Here is a 20,657-nt window from a genome sequence, read left to right as displayed (position 1 = left end):
ATAATTAAAAATAAAATTAAATTCCTTCCCAGGGCGGGCGGGACTTGAACTTATGCTTCTTAGGTGAGAGCTCTAACCATTCAGCTACTGACTCTAATGAGAAAGATAGGCAGATTTGGTAATCTTGACGTCTGCATTGCAGACTGAAGTCTCTGGTGACAGCGCAATTCACTTCAGGTGCTGCGTGGAGAGGACACAGCGATCGTGTTCTATGGGACTCCCTGTCATCTTCATGTAGCAGAGCTGACAGTGTCGTGTGGATTACTTCAGACCTGGAGGGGTATTTGGGGATTAATAAAAAGGTAAATGAGGTGTTTTTTCTCTTTTATTCCAAATAAAGGATTTTTTGCTGTGTGTGTTTCTTTACTTTCACTTACAGTTTAATCATGGAAGGTATCTCGGGGAGACGCCTGCCATGATTAACTCCTTATTACCCTGATTGCCACCGCACCAGGGCAATTTGGGATGAGCTGGGTAGAGTCCTGGGACTGCCGCATCTAATTGATGTGGCAATTCCGGGCGGCTGCTGGGTGATATTGTTAGGGTGGTGGGCTCCCAATGACGTGGTGCTCTCCATCCTGACAATACCAGCCTCCAGCCGTGTGGCTTTATTCTGGCTGGTATCAAATATGGAGGGAACGGCATTTTTTTTTTTATTATTATTTATTTATTTTACTGCACAATATAGACCCGCCCGCCGGTGGCTGTGATTGGTTGCAGTGAGACAGTTGTCACTCATCGTGGGGGCGTGTCTGACTGCAACCAATCATGGGTGGCGGTGGGCGGGGAAAGCACGGAATAACTAATTGAATAATGAAGCGGCAACCATTTTCAAAAGAGGAAATGCCGCTGGAGATTTGTGACAGTTGTGCAGCGAGACGCCCGTGATCAGTGAGTAGGAAAGAGAAATGGATTGTGCTGGGGACGCAGGACACATGCAGATATGCAAGGTGCGCACATACTTACTGTGAAAAGCAACGCTTTTAGTGATCGAACCGTTTTCGAACGTAACTCGAACTGCCGAACTTTTAGCAAATCGTTCGAGTTCGTCGAACGACTCGAACACCCCCTAAAATCACTCGAACATGAAATTGACGAACCTCGAACATCGCTCATCTATATTGGAGACCCTTGTCATGGGTTGTCCCACGTTGTGACTGAGATAGGGGATACATTTTCAATAGAAATCTACTCTCAGTCACCATAGCTGGCAATAAAACATCCCTGGGTTGTCCTACATTATGACTGAGATAGGGGATCCATTTTAGATAGCAATTTACAATGATTGTTGATGAACAACTAATGGCCCTCTGAAAACTTGAATTGAGGGCTGCAGAATGACACAGAGGAGCAGGAAGAGGAGGAAGGTAAAGTCCAATGCTACAATGGGCGCATTGTAAAATGTTATGAAATATGTATTCCCGAGTCTCATGGAGGGAGAACCCTCCTAAATGTGTAGACTAGAGCCCTCCCAAACGTATCTTACTGCGCTACATCAGGGTCCTCACCAAAGTCAGGTTTCCTGATACCTTCAGTCCCTCTGAAAACTTGAGTTTAGCGATTCAGAATGACATGGAGGTGGGTAAAGCCCACGGCCTCCATGGACACATTGTAAACTCCTATGGAATATATATTCCATTATCTGAGTCTCAATGAGGGAGCGACCACCCAAATGTATAAGTAACAGCAGTCCCTCCAAAATGTATGTTACAGGACCACTTGAGGCCCCTCAGGTCAAAGATGAACATACCAACGGGCACATTCTAACTGGCCTTGTAAGGTGCTGGGGAATAGCTATCTAGAAATTATGTATGACAGAGGGACCTACAAAATGTATGAGTGACGCCCCTGGACTATTCAGGTCGTCACAAGGTACTGCACAAACTGCCCTCCCCGTGCAGTATTCAACCCCCCATGGTTCTGGGTCTCCATCCTACAGTACTGCCTCCATCAGCATTCACAAATCCTAGATACACCTTGCACCACACCTGTCAGGCACACCAGTGAACTGCTTAAGCAGGAATAGGGACGCCCACCTTGGGGTCAGACAGGGAGGTGGGAGGTGTAAAGTCAGTTCAGTGGTAACCCTCGAGCTGAGAGGAGCTCTGAGGAAGCTGGGAGTTAGAGCTCCCAGGGGAGAAGTAAACTAGGTCGCAGACGGTGGTCTGGACCTAGAGGAGTCAGACCCCCGGTCACAGGGGATTGAGGCTAGGTGCCTGGAATCCGTCAAGGAGGACGGTCAGCAGCCTGATCCTTTCACCGGTCCGGGACCGATAGCACGACGGGGTCATGGACCCTAGGTGTAAGAGAAGCTTCAGGCGACCCGGCAATTAACCTACGGAGGTGTTACGGGGGGCTGTCTGATAATAACCTAAAGGAGTATCAGACAGTCAGGGTCCACCGTGCAAAGACTTTGCTGCAGACTATGGCAGAGTGCAATACCTCTGTTAACTCACAGAAGGATAAAATAAGTAAGTAAAGCAATTCCTCCCTTACTTGGAGGGTGTGTGGCATGATCTCTGTTAATAATCACAGAGACAAAGGCAATATGTGCAAAATGGCACCTACCTAGGTCCGCTCTTCTAGTGGTGCAAAAGAGACGAACAGCAGCGTAAGCCGCACAAAGCTCCTACCTGCGTTCGCTCCACTAGTGTGCGAGGACACGAACCACTAGATATGGCACCTGCCTAGGTCCGCTCTTCTAGTGGTGCAAAAGAGACGAACAGCAGCGTAAGCCGCACAAAGCTCCTACCTCTGTTCGCTCCCCTAGTGTGCGAGGATACGAACAACTGCCAGACGCAGTATAAGGAACGTTACCCTAGCGGCAACGTCCACCTACGAGTCGAATCACAAGGCCCAGCCAGACCATGTGCCTCAGGCACCTGCCTATGTCCACTCCCCTAAGAGGTAAGGATACGGACAACAGCCGAAGCTGTAAGGTATAAGAACGCTACCCTGCCGGTAGCGCTCACCTAGCATAGACAGAGGAATGCCTAGAGGAACGCGCACAGAGCGTCTACTCTTATGCATAAACCAAGAGGACTGAGCGCCATGCGGCGTGTGTCAGGGTCTCATATAGACTCTGTGCCTCATCCAAGATGGAGGACACCAGAGCCAATCCGCTGCCAGAACGACAGGAGTGACGTCATGCTGGCCTATCACCGAGCAAGGCGTCACAAGCACATGACCAGTGACCAATCGGCATAGAAGGTGTCAGAGACATGTGACCTCGTGTCAGCGATGATGTCACCCGCACATGTGCAATGGCTCCAAGATAGGACTTAGTCTCCGGCGCTCGCACATGTGCAGTAGCAAGAAATCTGGACATAGTCTCCAGCGCTCGCACATGTGCAGTAGCAAGAAATCTGGACATAGTCTCCAGTGCTTGCAGCAACCGTAACAGGAGGACAGGGTTTTTATGGACTGTTCCCACCAGCTCACAGATCGGGGGCACTAGCGCAACGATGGGGATAGGGCTTTCCTAGCAAGCAGCCCACTGAAATCCTAAGCGTGAGCTCCTGAGAGCAGGCTCTTTCACTTAGCCACAGTGGGGAGCGGGGCCCGGATAGCTCCAAGCTACCGGGCCACAACGAACAGTCTAAAACTTAGTGCCAGGAGGCAGGTTATGGATCACCGGCAGTGCTGTAGGGGACGGGACCTGGACGAGCTCCCCTCAAGAGGCAAAGGCATTCAGAGACTTGGTTTACCCTGTTGTCAGAGTCTGCTTCATTGCTGAGTGAGTACTCGTCTGACCCCTGCACTGCGTCCCCACATCCTCAACCAGAGTCCCAGGGCCTACCCCTACCCGTGGAGGGCAACACCATCTTGCTGCCCCACTCCATCACCCCGGGTACTCCTAATGGCAGCGGTGGTACTCCCAATTACCGCACACCACGGGTGATGTCATGAACTGTACCAAATTCCCTGTAAATACTCCCTTTTTCCATTTGAGTGTAGCTCCTAAGCCCCCGGGTCCGGACACCCTCGAGCCACGAACGATCACCACCCCCGGATCCGAGCGGTTCGATCCGCTGCAGGGGCGGCACATATGTAAGGACCCTCCCAATTGTAAAAGTAAAAAAAAAGCTAAAACACTACGTGTGAACAAATGTTCAAAAGGATATTTTTTTTCTCCCGTTTATTTAGTCTTATAAACAAGTGATTATGCAGGAAAAAATGTTTCTTAACCTTTTTGGACTGTAAAATGCAACTTAGGTGAGGTTTGGTAGGTGTTCTTGTGCATCTGTAAAAGTGGCGTAATACTGTGACATCCTCAATCTCAGAAACCATATGTGAGTCAGAAATGCATGCAGGCATATTCTCCAGGCTCTCTCCATTCGGTTTCATCACTTTCCCATCCATTTCAGCCTTTTCCTCAGGCCCCCAGACCTCTTTGTTGGGTCCAGGAGAAAATCACTCGCATTTCCCACTGACTTGTATTGTACTTGCTATTTGGAATGAATATACGAATATTATAAAGTACTTGTTACGAGAAAAGCGACTACGAATATTACGGTACTCGCTCATCTCTAAATAATATTTCAGTTATCTATAAAAATACCTACTTTGACCTGTCCATCAGTATCATCCCTTACTTGTATGCATTTTTGGGAAAGCTGTTGGCAACCAAAAATGCATTCAATAAAGCTCACACAAATATCACACTGACACATCCATCTACATACATAATCTCCAGTTGCGTCTGTCCACTTATTCTGGCATGAACCGTGGCACTGTTAGTTGTGCAACCGCAGATCCAACAATGCTCCGGCTTCCAGGTCCTCACTGCAGACGCACACACACACACAGCACACAGGCATGTATACACTGAACACAGACACACACATATGTCTTCACACACATACACACACTGCTGTATACTCACCTGTCCGGAGCCGCTGCTTCTGCTGTCAGCGCTTTTTTATTTCAGTTGAATGCTTTGTGGCGCCGTAAAGCATTCAACTACAGTAAAGCCATGACAACATCCTGCAGCGGCTGCTCCATACACCGGGCGCTATCATGGAGAGGTCTGTGTGCCTGAGGACTTGAAGAAATAGCTGGAGGCTCCGCGGGCACGGAAGAGAGAGGTGAGAATATCTTTTATTGTGTGTAAACAACGGCATAATAGGGGACAGAAGGGAGTACATTATTAAACAATGGGCTCATTACTGCAGGGGACATTACAGCAGGGGACATCAGTTCCCCCTCACCAGATCTGTATGCTCCCAGCCCCTCCCCACCAGATCTGTATGTCCCCTGCCCCCCCCCCCCCACCAGATCTGTATGCTCCCAGGGCCCCCCCCCCCACCAGATCTGTATGCTCCCAGGGCCCCCCTCACCAGATCTGTATGCTCCCAGGGCCCCCCCCCACCAGATCTGTATGCTCCCAGGGCCACCCCAACCAGATCTGTATGCTCCCAGGGCCCCCCCCCACCAGATCTGTATGCTCCCAGGGCCACCCCGACCAGATCTGTATGCCCCCAGGGCCACCCCCACCAGATCTGTATGCCCCCAGGCCTCCCCCCCACCAGATCTGTATGCCCCCAGGCCCCCACCAAATCTGTATGCCCCCAGGCCCCCCCACCAAATCTGTATGCCCCCAGCACCACTCACCACTGCTCCTGTCAGCACCACTAAGCATAGACAGATGTTCATTTCACCGCACATCGGGCCTATTTCTAGTATAGTTATAACTTTGCAGATTACCTCTTGGTGTCTGGGAAATCTGGATGATAAATTACATTGGCCATATTGATTGATTGGTACTCAGCTTTCCAATGACCAAACATAAACTAGACTTCACTCAGATGTGCATGTTTTTCACACATAAGACACTTACCCATTATACTCTGTCATGTTGCTTACATTTTAGGTATTTTATCTGCAACTTTTACCTATGAGTAGTATTTGGTGAGTTTTTGGTGTAGTATTTCAGTATTTCTGAACCAATTAGCTAAATTAGGTTACTTGTGTTTTTTATAGCATTTTTTTGATGATTTTGTGTTTCCTTTATGCATTGTAGTTTTTTTCAGCTGCAGTTTTTGTTTGCCATTAGTAAGTGATGTTGGAAATTAAACTACTTTATTTTGGAGACTGCGCGTAGCCTGTGACTTAACTTTGATAAAAGTTGTGTGTAGAATACATGAGTTTAAAAAGTTGCATTTTTTGCGCTACAAGAGTTTGCGACTTCTTGCATTTTATGCTATTGACTCGCCCACCCCAGGGCTAGGGGACACCCGGTGCCGGGCCGGACTAGTCCGGTGGTAGTCAGTGGTGGCTGGGCCCGGCTCCGTGGCCCTGGTGGGTGTCAGTTGAATATGTGGCTGATGAGTTGAAGTTAATGTTCGTGACGCCACCTGTGGTATGCGGCTATTAAGCCGCCGCTGCTATGGGAGAACTCCGGGGTGATGTTATGGCAGCTATGATGTTACTGCTCCCCACAGGTGGAGCGATGCCCCGGGATACAGTTGGTGCCCGTGAAAGTCTATGGTGTTGTGTGGCTAACACGGTGCAGGGCCGACAGGCGAGGAAAGAACCAGGCACAAACAACAGTCTCTTTACCTTCTCCTCTTTTACTCTGGGAACAGTCCAGTCCTGGGAGACCGTTACAGGTGGTGATGGGGATCCGGTCGGCCTGGAAGTACTTGGGATGATCTTTCTGGCCAGCTGAGTATGAGGCCTACTCCTGTACTTTGCTTTGTGATGATAGGACCCTGCTTCTCTGAATCCCGCAATGGCCCTCTTTGCTGCTGGGACCGATGGCACGTCCCTTCTTTCTGTAGGTGGCTGCGCAGACCCTCTCTCTGGTGCTTCTCCGCTGGAGTCCACACCGGGCCCTGATGCTGCAGCTGTACCTTGGATGTTTCTGGGCCAGGGGCTTGCAGCTCTCCTGCCCTTCGGACTCGGCTACCAGGGGCGGATTTTATACCCTGGCAACCACAGACTCCGATGTCTGAGTCTCTCTGCTGCCTCTCAGCTATTCCTGCTTCTCTGGGCCAAGCTGCTCCAGCTCTAGGCCCCAGATTCACAGGACAGCTCACTCTGCGTCTGTTCACTTCCACTACTCCCTACAGACTCGCTGCACTTCCTCCCTCTGGTCAGGTAGAGGAAGGCTCCCTGGAATTCCAGGTTCAGAGCTCCCCCTGCTGGCCGGAGGGAGAACTGTGTTGGGTGTTAAACCTGCTGGCCAATGGATCTCCCAATTACCTCCAGGCTCAGCATTAACCCTTTGGGAGGGCAATGCTGCTGTGGCGACCAGGTCCTAGGGCGCCACACTCCCCCTTAGTTAAATTCAGTACTCCCGGACTGTGGAAACAAAACATAACATGTCATACATTTCATCCCAATATGGGAGGCACATTCTCTTTAACGTTACAATCTTAAACATTTCTATAAGAGTCCAGTGTGGCTCCCTGCCGGGTGTCCATTACACTGCTCCATGGGGGACCCGCCGCGATCAAACCCCCAACGTAGGCTCTGGGCGTGCGTCAGAGCATTGATGACCCCACTCTATGCACGCCGGACGGGTTTTTCTTCAGGGGTGTTGAGCACACTGGTGCTAACTATAAACAATTTAGGTGTTGGCCACCCATAGTCCAGTGGCCCAATTGTCCATTTTCGCAATCACAAAAAAAAACATTTTGTACACGACATTACAGACTTTTCACATAACTATTTACATTCTAATAAATACTCTTTCTTTATATAGTTGATTCCCTATACCTTAGAGGGGGTTGTCCCCGAGTGCTGCGTTGAGACCTGCGTAGCTCTGGTGTTTGTCCCTGACTACTTAGTGTGTCTCCTATCTCAGCACTACCGGTAGGCCTAACCCCAATAGGTATGCATGATGATTGCCTATGTGGTCTAGGAGTCGCCAAGGGTATGACAGGTTCACCACTGACAGGGGGTTGATCCTCCTGTTCCACTGCTGGCGTGTCACCGCGTGTCGGGGCGGACGGTTCTTTGGGTGGATCCGGAACCTGTTCTGTTTCTGGCTCGACCAACTGTGGGAACGTCAGGACCGGTACCACTACGGCACCATTTATGCGGGTCCAAGTCTTGGGGAATTTGCCGAGGATCGTTTGTATCATCTCTTCCCCTTCTTCTCGAACTTCCTCCACTTCCCTTTGAACTTTGCACCGCTCAGGGCACGTCTTCAGGCGGTCTCTGGATATTGCTTGACAAGTCTTGCCTTCGTCCTTGCTTATGAGGCACACCTTACTGTTGTCAAAGTTGGAGGGGATAATGGTGTAGGGCTCGTTCTCCCACTGATCATCCAATTTATGCGTCCTCCGCTTCTTCTTGAGGACTTGTTCTCCAGGTGCTAAGGGAGTTGCTGGGGCCGTTTGATTGTACTGCTGCTCTTGTCTTGTTCTGGCTTGAGACAGGCTCCTCTCTACGCATTCCTGGACCTTACGGTACTGCTGCTGCCGTTCTGTATCCCAATCCTCTATTTCTTGAACCGCCTCAGGCGACACAGTCCCCATCTCAAAGTCTACAGGCAACCTGCCAGGTCTGGCTCGCATCAGGTAAGCGGGGCTGCAGTTGGTCGAATTTACTGGGATATGGTTGTACAGGTCGACCAGATCTGGCAGCTTCTCTGGCCATTGGTTCCTTTCTTCCAGAGGTAGAGTCTTCAGCATATCAATAACCACATGGTTCATTTTCTCGCACAGTCCATTGGTTTGGGGGTGGTACGGTGTTGTTCTGATTTTCTTACAACCGTACATGTTACAAAACTCTTGGAACACCTCCGCCTCGAACGCAGGGCCTTGATCGGTCAGTACCCTTTCCGGATAACCGTGAGGCCGGCAAAAGGATGCCTGGAACGCTTTAGCTGCTGTTCTGGCTGTCTGGTCCTTCACAGGCACTACTACCAGGAAACGAGAGTAATGGTCCACAATTGTGAGGGCGTACACATAGCCTGACCGGCTTGGTGTTAACTTCACGTGGTCCAGGGCCACCAACTCCAGGGGCTGCTTCGTAACAATTGGCTGTAGGGGAGACCTTTGGCTGGCATCATCCTTCCGCCTCAGGTTACACGGGCCACAGTCTCGGCACCACTTCTCGATCACCTTTCTCATGTGCACCCAATAGAACCGATCATGGAGTAGGGCCTCCAACTTCTTCCACCCAAAGTGGCCTGCGTTATCATGATAAGCTGCTAGGACCATTGGAGCATCCCTCTGCGGAACCACGATCTGCCAGACAAGTTCATTTGTTCGCCAGTTGACGTGTCTCTTGCAGAGCTTGCCTTGGTAGGTGAACAGTCGTCCCCTCTCTTTCCACAACTGCTGGGCTTCTTCTGGAGCATCTGGACCAAGATGAGTCTCAGCTTGTGCTAGCTTTTCTTTGACCAATCGCACCGCCGGGTCACCGTTCTGTGTCTCTTCCCAATTATGGTGGAGTAATGGGTTAACCGGGACCTCGTGTTGGCTCGAGCGCTTCACTCCCACAGCATGCTCACACTGGGAAACGCCCTGATGATGGAAAGCCGGTAACTCTATCTCTTCGAGTTCATCCAGGTCTTCTCCAGATTCGGATAAGTGAGGCATTCTGGACAGCGCATCAGCATTGTTATTCTTCTTGCCAGCCCGGTACTTGATGGTAAAGTCAAAGTTAGACAGCCGGGCCATCCATCGCTGTTCCAACGCCCCTAACTTGGCTGTTGCCAGGTGTGTCAACGGATTGTTGTCCGTGAAGATGGTGAACTTGGCCGACGCCAGATAGTGTTTGAAGCGTTCAGTCACTGCCCAAACAATAGCGAGGAACTCCAGCTTGAAGGAACTGTAATTTTCTGGATTCCTTTCTGTGGGCCGAAGCTTCCTACTGGCGTACGCTATCACCTTCTCCCTGCCTCCCTGCACCTGGGACAAAACGGCTCCCAGGCCCACGTTGCTGGCGTCTGTATACAGTACAAACGGCTGGCTGTAGTCAGGGTAGGCCAGAATTTCTTCTCCCGTGAGAGCCCCTTTCAGCTGGACAAAGGAGGTTTCTAGTTGGCTGTTCCATTCAAATGGAGGGCTCTGCTTCTTAGCCTGCTTTGGCTGGCCCACCAGGAGATCTTGAAGGGGCGCTGCTATCTTGGTGAAACCATCAATGAACCTTCGGTAGTAGCCCACCAGCCCAAGGAACTGCCGCACCTCCTTTACCGTGGTGGGTCTTGGCCAGTCCTTGATTACGGTGACTTTCTCCGGATCAGGTGCCACACCTTCTGCGCTGACCACATGACCCAGGTACTGTACCTTTGGCTTCAAGAGGTGACATTTGGACGGCTTGATCTTCAGGCCATATTTTGACAAAGACTCGAATACTTCTGCTAAGTGCTTCAGGTGGTCTTCATAAGTCTTGGAGTAGACTATGACGTCATCCAGGTACAACAGCACGGTTTCGAAGTTGTGGTGGCCCAAGCAGCACTCCATCAACCGTTGGAATGTCCCTGGGGCGTTGCAGAGCCCGAATGGCATGCAGTTGAACTCGCAGAGGCCCATCGGCGTCGTGAATGCAGTCTTCTCCTTGTCCGCCTCTGCCACGGGAACCTGCCAATACCCACTGGTGAGATCCAAGGTGGAGAAATAGTTAGCTGACTTTAAGGCTGTTAGTGACTCCTCTATTCTGGGTAGGGGATAAGCATCTTTATGTGTAATGCGGTTAATTTGCCTGTAATCTACACACATTCTCATTGTACCATCCTTTTTCTTTACGAGCACTAGTGGAGCTGCCCAGGGGCTACAACTATCTCTGATAACCCCAGCCTCCTTCATTTCCCGTAACATTTCTTTGGCACGCTGATACTGTGCGGGGGGTACAGGGCGGTATCTCTCTTTAACGGGAGGATGATCACCCGTGGGGATTTGATGTTTAACCCCTTTCACCTGCCCAAAATCTAGGGGGTGTTTGCTGAAGACCCGCTCGTACTCCTGTACCACCCGGTAAACCCCATTCTTTTGGTGTGAGGGGGTGGAGTCGGTGCCCACATGTAAGTTTTGGCACCAGTCTTCCAGCTGCCCCTTGGAGCCCTTGTCTTCCGCCTGGTCGGACGGGATCAAGGGTTCCACTGCTTTGATGGTGTTGTTGCTGACAGTGTACAGTTTTGCTACAGTGGCGTACCGGGGCAATTTGGCTTCCTCCTCCCCACAATTCAGGACACGGATGGGCACTCTCCCCTTGCGGACGTCTGCTACCCCTCTGGCTATCAGGACTCCAGGCCTACTGTCTGAATACACCGGTTCTACCAAGGCATGGTAATCCTGACCCTTGAGGCCTATTGCTGCCCGACACCATATCAACATTTCACTTCTTGGGGGTATTGCAATGGGTAGGGGGTCACTTACCCTCACACTGCCAATTTCTCCTCCGGCCAGCTCCACCTGCTGCCTCCTCATCAGGGCTCTGATCTCCCTCTGTAGGGCACGCTGCTGCCCGGAGCTGGCAGTTTCAGACGCCTGCTGCAACAAAATTATCACTTCGGCAATACAATTTTCTATCACATTTGTACCAATGGTTACCAGCGGGTCAGATTCTTTGCGATCAATATCTACAATTATCATCCCCTGACATGGCAATTCCACCCGCCCCACTTTAATGGTTACTTCTTTATACCCAATTTGAGGTAAGGGCTGACCATTACTGGCCACAATTGTTAAATCATCATCTGGGCCATGGTCAATGTCTGAATCAGCCCAATATCTTTTGTACAGTTTATAGGGGATGGTCGTTACCTGGGACCCAGTATCCAGGAGGGCATTCAAAGGGATCCCATCCAGCACAATAGGAAGGACCGGTCGTCCTCCCACATACTTGCTGCGGCTGGGGGTTGAGCCGGGCTTCCTTACACCTGGGGGTCGGCTCCTGGCCCCAGGCTCGGCCCATTTAAAGGACAGTATCGTGCAATGTGGCCCGCCTGGCTGCAGCGGCGGCAGATCGGTTGTCCCGTTGAATCATACCGGTCTGTGTCTCTGCCTCGGGTCGGCGGAACCCTCCTCTGTCGCATCCATGGGACGTCATCTGGGCTGGAGGCCAACTCGATTTTTGCAAGCGATGGGGTCACTTGTAGGGACTGCACGATCTTGGCAAGGGCAGCTACAGTCTTGGTCAGCTCCTGGAACTGCTGTCTGAGCTCTGCAGTGGGATCCTTATCCAGGGACTGCGCCTCAGCCCCTGCAGTGGCTCGTGTTGCAGGCACCACCCCGGGGTACGTGATAGCAAGAGGCCGGAGGGGCACTGGGTCATTCGGTGTAGATTCTCTCAGTACCCGGATGGCCTGGTCCTTAAACTTTGCAAAGTCCAGAGCAGGGTTCTGCAGGACCATGATACGCAGCTGGGTCCTGTGGGCATCTGACAGGAGCCCCTCTATGAACTGCTCAGTTAGGAGTTTGTGTTCTTCACGTACACTCTCTGGGTCCACTTGTTTATCCGCTTTCAGGGCCTCCTGCAGGTTTAAGGCATAGTCCCTTATGCTGTCTGTGGGCCGCTGCTTGCACCCAAAGAATCTCATCTTTATCTCTGCTGCGGTGCGGGTGTCAAAAGTACTCTTTAGCTTGGCCAGTATCTGGGTTACTGTCCCTTTATCTGTATCAGGCCAGGACTTCACTTCACGCTGGGCTGCGCCGGCTAGCTGTCCCATTAATATGCCCACCTTCTGGCTCTCAGTCAGCGGATACACCCGGAATAAGCTGTGCAGGCTTTCTCTGAAGTCGCTCAAGGTATGGGACTCCCCGGAATACTGCGGCAGCCATTCTGCGCCCGGTATGTACGGCATGGTGATCGGCATTACCGGCGCTACAGCGGGGGATGGGGCGACGGCGACAGGGATCGCTTCGGCGGGCGCTGCGGCGTCTCGGGCTATGGCAGCCACCTGCCCTCCCTCTGCGTCGGACATCTTCCTCCCCCTTAGTGAACCTTACCAGGCTCCGTTCACTTTTCAAATTTCCTTCCGGGTCGCGCGGGGTTAACAGCGCTCTGCTCTGATGGCGCGCTCCCTTCGCGCTCTTTGTCAGGCACGCCCCCCTTCTTCCTGCGCTCAGTGAGGATAATGGCGGCGGCAGTTTTCAAACAGTGAAACACGCAGTAATACAGTCTTTAAAGCGCAATTATTCAGGCGCACAGTACCCGGTGGAACCGGGCACGAAATCCTGTTCGTGACGCCAAAAGTTGACTCGCCCACCCCAGGGCTAGGGGACACCCGGTGCCGGGCCGGACTAGTCCGGTGGTAGTCAGTGGTGGCTGGGCCCGGCTCCGTGGCCCTGGTGGGTGTCAGTTGAATATGTGGCTGATGAGTTGAAGTTAATGTTCGTGACGCCACCTGTGGTATGCGGCTATTAAGCCGCCGCTGCTATGGGAGAACTCCGGGGTGATGTTATGGCAGCTATGATGTTACTGCTCCCCACAGGTGGAGCGATGCCCCGGGATACAGTTGGTGCCCGTGAAAGTCTATGGTGTTGTGTGGCTAACACGGTGCAGGGCCGACAGGCGAGGAAAGAACCAGGCACAAACAACAGTCTCTTTACCTTCTCCTCTTTTACTCTGGGAACAGTCCAGTCCTGGGAGACCGTTACAGGTGGTGATGGGGATCCGGTCGGCCTGGAAGTACTTGGGATGATCTTTCTGGCCAGCTGAGTATGAGGCCTACTCCTGTACTTTGCTTTGTGATGATAGGACCCTGCTTCTCTGAATCCCGCAATGGCCCTCTTTGCTGCTGGGACCGATGGCACGTCCCTTCTTTCTGTAGGTGGCTGCGCAGACCCTCTCTCTGGTGCTTCTCCGCTGGAGTCCACACCGGGCCCTGATGCTGCAGCTGTACCTTGGATGTTTCTGGGCCAGGGGCTTGCAGCTCTCCTGCCCTTCGGACTCGGCTACCAGGGGCGGATTTTATACCCTGGCAACCACAGACTCCGATGTCTGAGTCTCTCTGCTGCCTCTCAGCTATTCCTGCTTCTCTGGGCCAAGCTGCTCCAGCTCTAGGCCCCAGATTCACAGGACAGCTCACTCTGCGTCTGTTCACTTCCACTACTCCCTACAGACTCGCTGCACTTCCTCCCTCTGGTCAGGTAGAGGAAGGCTCCCTGGAATTCCAGGTTCAGAGCTCCCCCTGCTGGCCGGAGGGAGAACTGTGTTGGGTGTTAAACCTGCTGGCCAATGGATCTCCCAATTACCTCCAGGCTCAGCATTAACCCTTTGGGAGGGCAATGCTGCTGTGGCGACCAGGTCCTAGGGCGCCACACTATTCTCGCCCTAGCTCTGACAAAGTAGCATTGGCTTCACCACAACATTTTTTTTTTGTGCATACAAGAACAACAGATACCATACTGATGGCGAAAACTCACACGAAAGACAAAAAAATAGACGAATTGCTTTAAAAAAAACAAAAAAAAACAAATTTAACTTTTTTTTTTCGTCGTAAGTTTGTAACCACTCTGACAGGTCAATGACTCAATGAATATATATTCACATGTAGTAGATATGCTGCAGATTTTCAATCAAGATTTGGGGGTAGAAAATCTACACCATTTTAAAATAGCATCAAAGTGGTTGAGAGTCTACCACATCCACCATATCTGAACTTTAGTGTGGATTTTTAATCTGCGGATTGTCTGTTTATGGTGCAGATTTAAACTACTGTATGTATATGTAATGCATGCAGTGAACTTTACAATGGATTTTCTGAAGCAAATCTGCCGCAAAATCTGTGGCACAAGTTTGTTCCAGATTTTGATGCAGATTTCCTGCAAAGTATTCAAGTGTGAACATTCCCATATAATGTTACTTGGTGAAATCAGAAGATTCTGTATATTTCTGCACTGAACTTCACACGAATTCCGGTCTTCTGTCTCTTGCTAACTCCTTTTCAGCACCAAAACCTGAAGATTTAAGGCCGCTTTACGTTACCGATATCGCTAGTGTGCGTACGGGCTACAATCGGTTGTGCGATATGGGCAAATCGCTGCCCGTGGCGCACAACTGCTCAGACTCGTCACACTACTTACCTGCCTAGCGACGTTGCTGTGACCGGCGAACCGCCTCCTTTCTAAGTGGGCGGTTCGTTCGGCTTCACAGTGACGTCACTAAGCAGCCGCCCAATCGGAGCGGAGGGGCGGAGATGAGCGGGACGTAACATCCTGCCCACCAACTTCCTTCCTCATTGCGGGCGGCCGCAGGTAAGGTGAGGTTCCTCGTTTCTGCGGCGTCACACATAGCGATGTGTGCTGCCGCAGAAATGACGAACTACATCGTACACGCTGCAGCAATGATAATTGGGAATAGGGGGGCATGTCACCGATTTTGATCGTTTTTAAGACGATGCAAAATCGCTCATAGGTGTCAACCTCAACGACATCGCTAAAGCGGCCGGATGTGCGTCACAAATTCCGTGACCCCAACAAGAATTGCTTGAGTGATGTCATAGCGTGTAAAGCGGCATTCAGGTCACGTACAATTTGGTGAGTTTTTCTTTTTATTGCAGAATTTGTAAGCAAAAACCAAAAGAGGAACAATCGGAGGAAAAGATAATAGAAATACGTCACTATTTCTGTATTTCTTACCCACTCCTGGTTTTAGCTACAAATACTGAGCTAAAAAACTCACTAAATACTCAACGTCTGCATGTGGCCTTAAGCAAATCTGAACTATCTGAATTATTTACATCTGTGCTACTTTATTCTGCCAGGGTTCACATGCAGCACTTTTCATACAATACTTCTCCAAAACCTGTCTTTAAAAAGCACTAAGAAAATACCCAAAAAATAAAATATTGTCATATTCATTTCTGTGTAAGAAGGAGATGGTGTTCATATATTTGTATTTTGAGTGTCTATTAATTGCTTCATATTTTCAGACGGAAGTGTGATTAATGAAGGGACCTGACAATTCTTCTGTTCCATACAGGTAAAATATATCTTTGTACAATGTTAGCCAGTAGAGATACTGAGCCTGATTAAGGCCTAAAATACACTTCCGCAAAAAAAACGTCCGTATGACACGGTCCGTTTTTCGGGTCCGTGTTCCGTATTTTTGGGTTGTTTCTCCGGTACGTATGGCATCTGTGCGATGGCATATGCGAGCCGTGTGTACGTGTAAAATGTCCGTGTTTGTGTGTAAAATGCCCGTGTATGTCTATGTGGAATGTCCGTGTGGAATGTCCGTTTGTGTGTTGCACAATGTCGTTGATACATGTCGTCTGACAGCAGACAGAGTTGCGCGATGAGAATAAGATCGGGTGAACTTCACCCGACTTCATTGTCATGCCGCGGCTCTGTCTGTGTGCCGCGTACTGATTAGCGGTCACCTGTGAAGGATTCACCAGTGACCGCTAATCCCCCGAGTGACTGATGTTAGCAGCCCTCTCTCATACTTACCGCTCCCCGATCACCAGCGCGGCGAGGAACAGCTGTGCAGAGAATACGCGGCAACAATTACTTTGAAAATGCCGGCCACTCATTAATTAATCTCGTATTCCCTGCTTTCCCCACCCACCGGCGCCTATGATTGGTTGCAGTCAGACACGCCCCCCACGCTGAGTGATAGCTGTCTCACTGCACCCAATCACAGCAGCCGGTGGGCGTGTCTATACTGTGCAGTTAAATAAATAAATTTAAAAAACCGGCCCCCATTTTAATACCAGCCAGATAAAGCCATACGGCTAAAGGATGGTATTCTCAGGATGGGGAGCACCACGTTATGGGGAGCCCCCCAGCCTAACAATATCAGTCAGCAGCCGCCCAGAATTGTCGCATACATTAGATGCGACAGTACTGGGACTGTACCCGGCTCTTCCCGATTTGCCCTGGTGCGTTGGCAAATCGGGGTAATAAGGAGTTATTGGCAGCCCATAGCTGCCAATAAGTCCTAGATTAATCATGTCAGGCATCTCCCCAAGATTCCTTCCATGATTAATCTGTAAATTACAGTAAACACACACACCTGAAAAAATCCTTTATTAGAAATAAAAAACACAAACATATACCCTGGTTCACCACTTTAATAAGCCCGAAAAAGCCCTCCATGTCCGCCGTACTCCAGGATGGTCCAGCGTTGCTTCCAGCTCTGCTGCATGGAGGTGACCAGAGCTGCAGAAGACACCACCGCTCCTGTCAGCTCCACGCAGCAAATGAGGTGAATTGCGCAATCAGATGAGCTGTCACTGAGGTTACTCGCGGCCAACGCTGAATACAGCTGATTGCGCTATTGCCTTCATTATTTGCGTGAAGGTGACAGGAGCGGCGGTGTCTTTTGCAGCTCCGGTCACCTCCATGCAGCAGAGCTGGAAGCGACGCTGGACCATCCTGGAGCACGCCGGACATGGAGGGCTTTTTCGGGCTTATTAAAGTGGTGAACCAGGGTATATGTTTGTGTTTTTTATTTCTAATAAAGGATTTTTTCGGGTGTGTGTGTTTACTGTAATTTACAGATTAATCATGGAAGGAATCTCGGGGAGATGCCTGACATGATTAATCTAGGACTTATTGGCAGCTATGGGCTGCCAAAAACTCCTTATTACCCCGATTTGCCAACGCACCAGGGCAAATCGGGAAGAGCCGGGTACAGTCCCAGAACTGTCGCATCTAATGTATGCGGCAATTCTGGGCGGCTGCTGACTGATATTGTTAGGCTGGGGGGCTCCCCATAACGTGGGGCTCCCCATCCTGAGAATACCAGCCTTCAGCCGTATGGCTTTATCTGGCTGGTATTAAAATGGGGGGGGACCGCACGCCGTTTTTTTTAATTATTTATTTATTTATTTTACTGCACAGTATAGACATGCCCACCGGCTGCTGTGATTGGGTGCAGTGAGACAGCTGTCACTCAGCATGGGGGGCGTGTCTGACTGCAACCAATCATAGGCGCCGGTGGGTGGGGAAAGCAGGGAATACGAGATTGATTAATGAGCCGCCGGCATTTTCAAAGTAATTGTTGCCGCGCATTCTCTGCACAGCTGTTCCTCACCGCGCTGGTGATCGGGGAGTGGTATGAGCCGGGGGAAGAAAAAAACCGAGCGCCAATGTAAGTATGACTGAGAACAGCAGAAAAAAAGGTAAGTATACTGACTTTAATTTAAAAAAATAAAAAAAAAAAAAAAAAAAGGATCGCTAGTAGTGTAAAAACGCACACTCACGAAATGTGCTGAACACGGACATACTCCGTGTGCGGTACGTGCAGGCACGGACCCATAGACTAAAGCGGGTCCGTGCCTGCGTGCTGCCGGCCAAAAACGGACATGATGTCCATGTAGAAAAGCGCACACATGTACTTACCTCACGGACACACGTTCCATGCGATTTTACGTGTGTGTGCCATCTACCATTGATTAACATGGGTCTCCGTGTGTACGTGTCTCCGGTACGTGCAAATACATACCGCACACGTACAAATTACATGGATGTGTGTTGCGGGTCTAAGAGACGAAGAGACCGGAGTAGTCTGGAAAACTTGCTATTATTACCATCTTTTCAGTTAGCCATTAAAAGGCATCAACCACTGAGGACTCTCAGTTCTTTTAAACAATTTTTTCTGTTCCATAGACACGCCATGCTTTCCTTTACATGTCAATGGGAAAGTTCAAAAGGGCATTCTTGTAGTATTGGGGACCGGAAGTGCCGCCTGTAAATAGTGTGCAGAGCGAATACAGTGGGTAAGAGCGCCCAGAGATAGGGTGGCACGGCATTTGTGGCGCAGTGGAATAAATATAAAATTGTTAAGTCCACGTGGTTATGGAGTTCTTTATAATAAAAGCAGGCATCTGGGGGTAAGACACCCTTGCATAATTAATTATTAATTTAATTATGCAATGGTCGGGATGCACCCCCCCGCTAGGGCATCTTCCCCCAGACCTCGCTTCTATTATAAAAAAAACTCCATAACCACGTGGACTTCAGCCCACTAACTCTGAGTGCTCCCGCCGACTGTCTCCATTCTCAGGGCGATCACGCCCAGCCACTTCTGGTCCCTGATACCATAGGTAGGCCATTCAAAAGACACCTGGGAGTTTTATTTTTTTTTTCAGTATTTTTGTTTATTTTAAAATAACACATTTTATTTTCTTTGTTGAATGAAGTTAAAAAAAAAAGTATAAAAAACACCATTAGGCTTTGTGCGCATGCACCTGCTGAAATTTCTGCAGCGATTTGGCAGTGCATGTGCGCTTCAAATCACTGCAGAAACACTGCGTAATGGATGCAGTGTGTCTGCAGAATGGATGCTGATTTCATGGGCTCTGGATGCTGCCTCTCCCATAGACAGAGTGGGAGCAGCATCCAAAGCGCACAAAATAAGTGACATGTTGCTTTTTAGAACGTAGCAATTTGGCAGCATGCAAAGCGCTGCATTCTAAAACGCAACGTGCGGATGGAATTTGCACAATCTACATAGATTGTGCTGGGGACGCAGGACGCATGCTTTTACGCTGCGGTGCAGAACGCAGCGTAAAAACATGTAATTACACCATGTGCGCAAAAAGCCTTAGAATGACACACAAAAAAACCCGCCAGATATAAGAAAAGTAGAATAAAGCGATTTATAGGCATTTTTTTTTCTTAAGAAAATGCCTATAAGCTTTAACTGTATGGCACCAACATATTCTGAAGCGATGTACAAGTTAGAAAAGTAATGGTAATAAAAAGTAATGACCACTCCTGAAAGCTTACGTAATAATGTTCTAATAGCATTAACCTTATAGCCAATACATGATAATGCGTGTTTCTCTCATGTCCTCTCACCTGTGGATGTTTCCAGGAGGGTAATCTTCTCATTAAGACATTCAACAGATTCTCCTCCACTCTTCCCTGTAAAGGATGCGAATGCTCCTCCATGTGCAAGTAGGTGAAGCCCTAACACTCGAGTATCTTCCAGCAGCTTCAAAATCACCTGTCCTCTTACAGAATCACCCGCAGTATATCCATTTTTCCCTTCATTTTCAAGCAGAATGTTCATAATAAGTCGCCCAACCATTTTTATCCCAAAATTTAGGAAAATACTTTCGCTACGACATGATACATGAATAGATTAATATTATTGAGGTCCTTCAAGGAAACAGATACCGGGCTGTCTGCAAAGTTTGCATAAAAATAAAAATTGTTGGTTTAAGGGGGCAAAAAGACCTCAGACAGGCCCGCGCTAAGTTTGGCACAGGTGTGCCTTAGTTGCAAAAATGTTAAATTTGTTGAATAAATGACAAAATGATCTTGTGGATTCCAAACTGAACTTTGGTCAGTTGCTTGGAATAAGTCACCGCCGTCTGTCATCAAACCTAAAAATGCACACAACGCAAGAAAATTATAAGGGAAAACTTGTGACCAAAGGTGAAAAGCTGAATACTAATTGTCATCTGACCATGAGGTGTAAAGTCAAGCTCATAACAAGGGAAACCTGGAACACTTCCAAATGTGAAGAAATTTGCCGCTGCTTGTAAGAGTGCAAGATTCCCTAAGGGTGTGCGGTTGAGATGAATGCTCCGTCCAACTGTCCACTATCCTCTGCTGTTTTGAGCCCCTGAAGGTGGCTGAGTTCACAGTGTAGCGAGAGATCAGTCTACACACTTCCCTATTACCAACCCTGCCTCACTCCTTCCTCTGCGCCTAATGATAGGCTGGATGTCTCCCTCCACCCACTGCCTCATTCATAGCCCTGCACGTAGAATATGTGACACTGGAGCTGAGCAGCTGACT

The 20,657-nt window shown here is 49.6% G+C and overlaps 1 protein-coding gene across 1 annotated transcript in view; it reads right to left on the bottom strand.

The window, feature by feature from the left end:
* The window catches only part of ARRDC4 (arrestin domain containing 4), a 178,716-nt gene extending 158,496 nt beyond the window's left edge, over nucleotides 1-20,220 (bottom strand). Inside the window, exon 1 of the mRNA XM_075342830.1 lies at nucleotides 19,710-20,220. Coding sequence (XP_075198945.1) covers nucleotides 19,710-19,941 — 232 coding nt within the window. The 5' untranslated portion in view covers nucleotides 19,942-20,220. The remainder of the gene's footprint in view (nucleotides 1-19,709) is intronic.
* Nucleotides 20,221-20,657: the final 437 nt, after the last annotated feature.

Source organism: Anomaloglossus baeobatrachus, chromosome 4 (assembly GCF_048569485.1).
Source record: "Anomaloglossus baeobatrachus isolate aAnoBae1 chromosome 4, aAnoBae1.hap1, whole genome shotgun sequence".
NCBI lineage: Eukaryota > Metazoa > Chordata > Amphibia > Anura > Aromobatidae > Anomaloglossus > Anomaloglossus baeobatrachus.
Note: the sequence above shows the minus strand (reverse complement) of the source record. Positions and strands in the feature narration are given on the sequence as shown.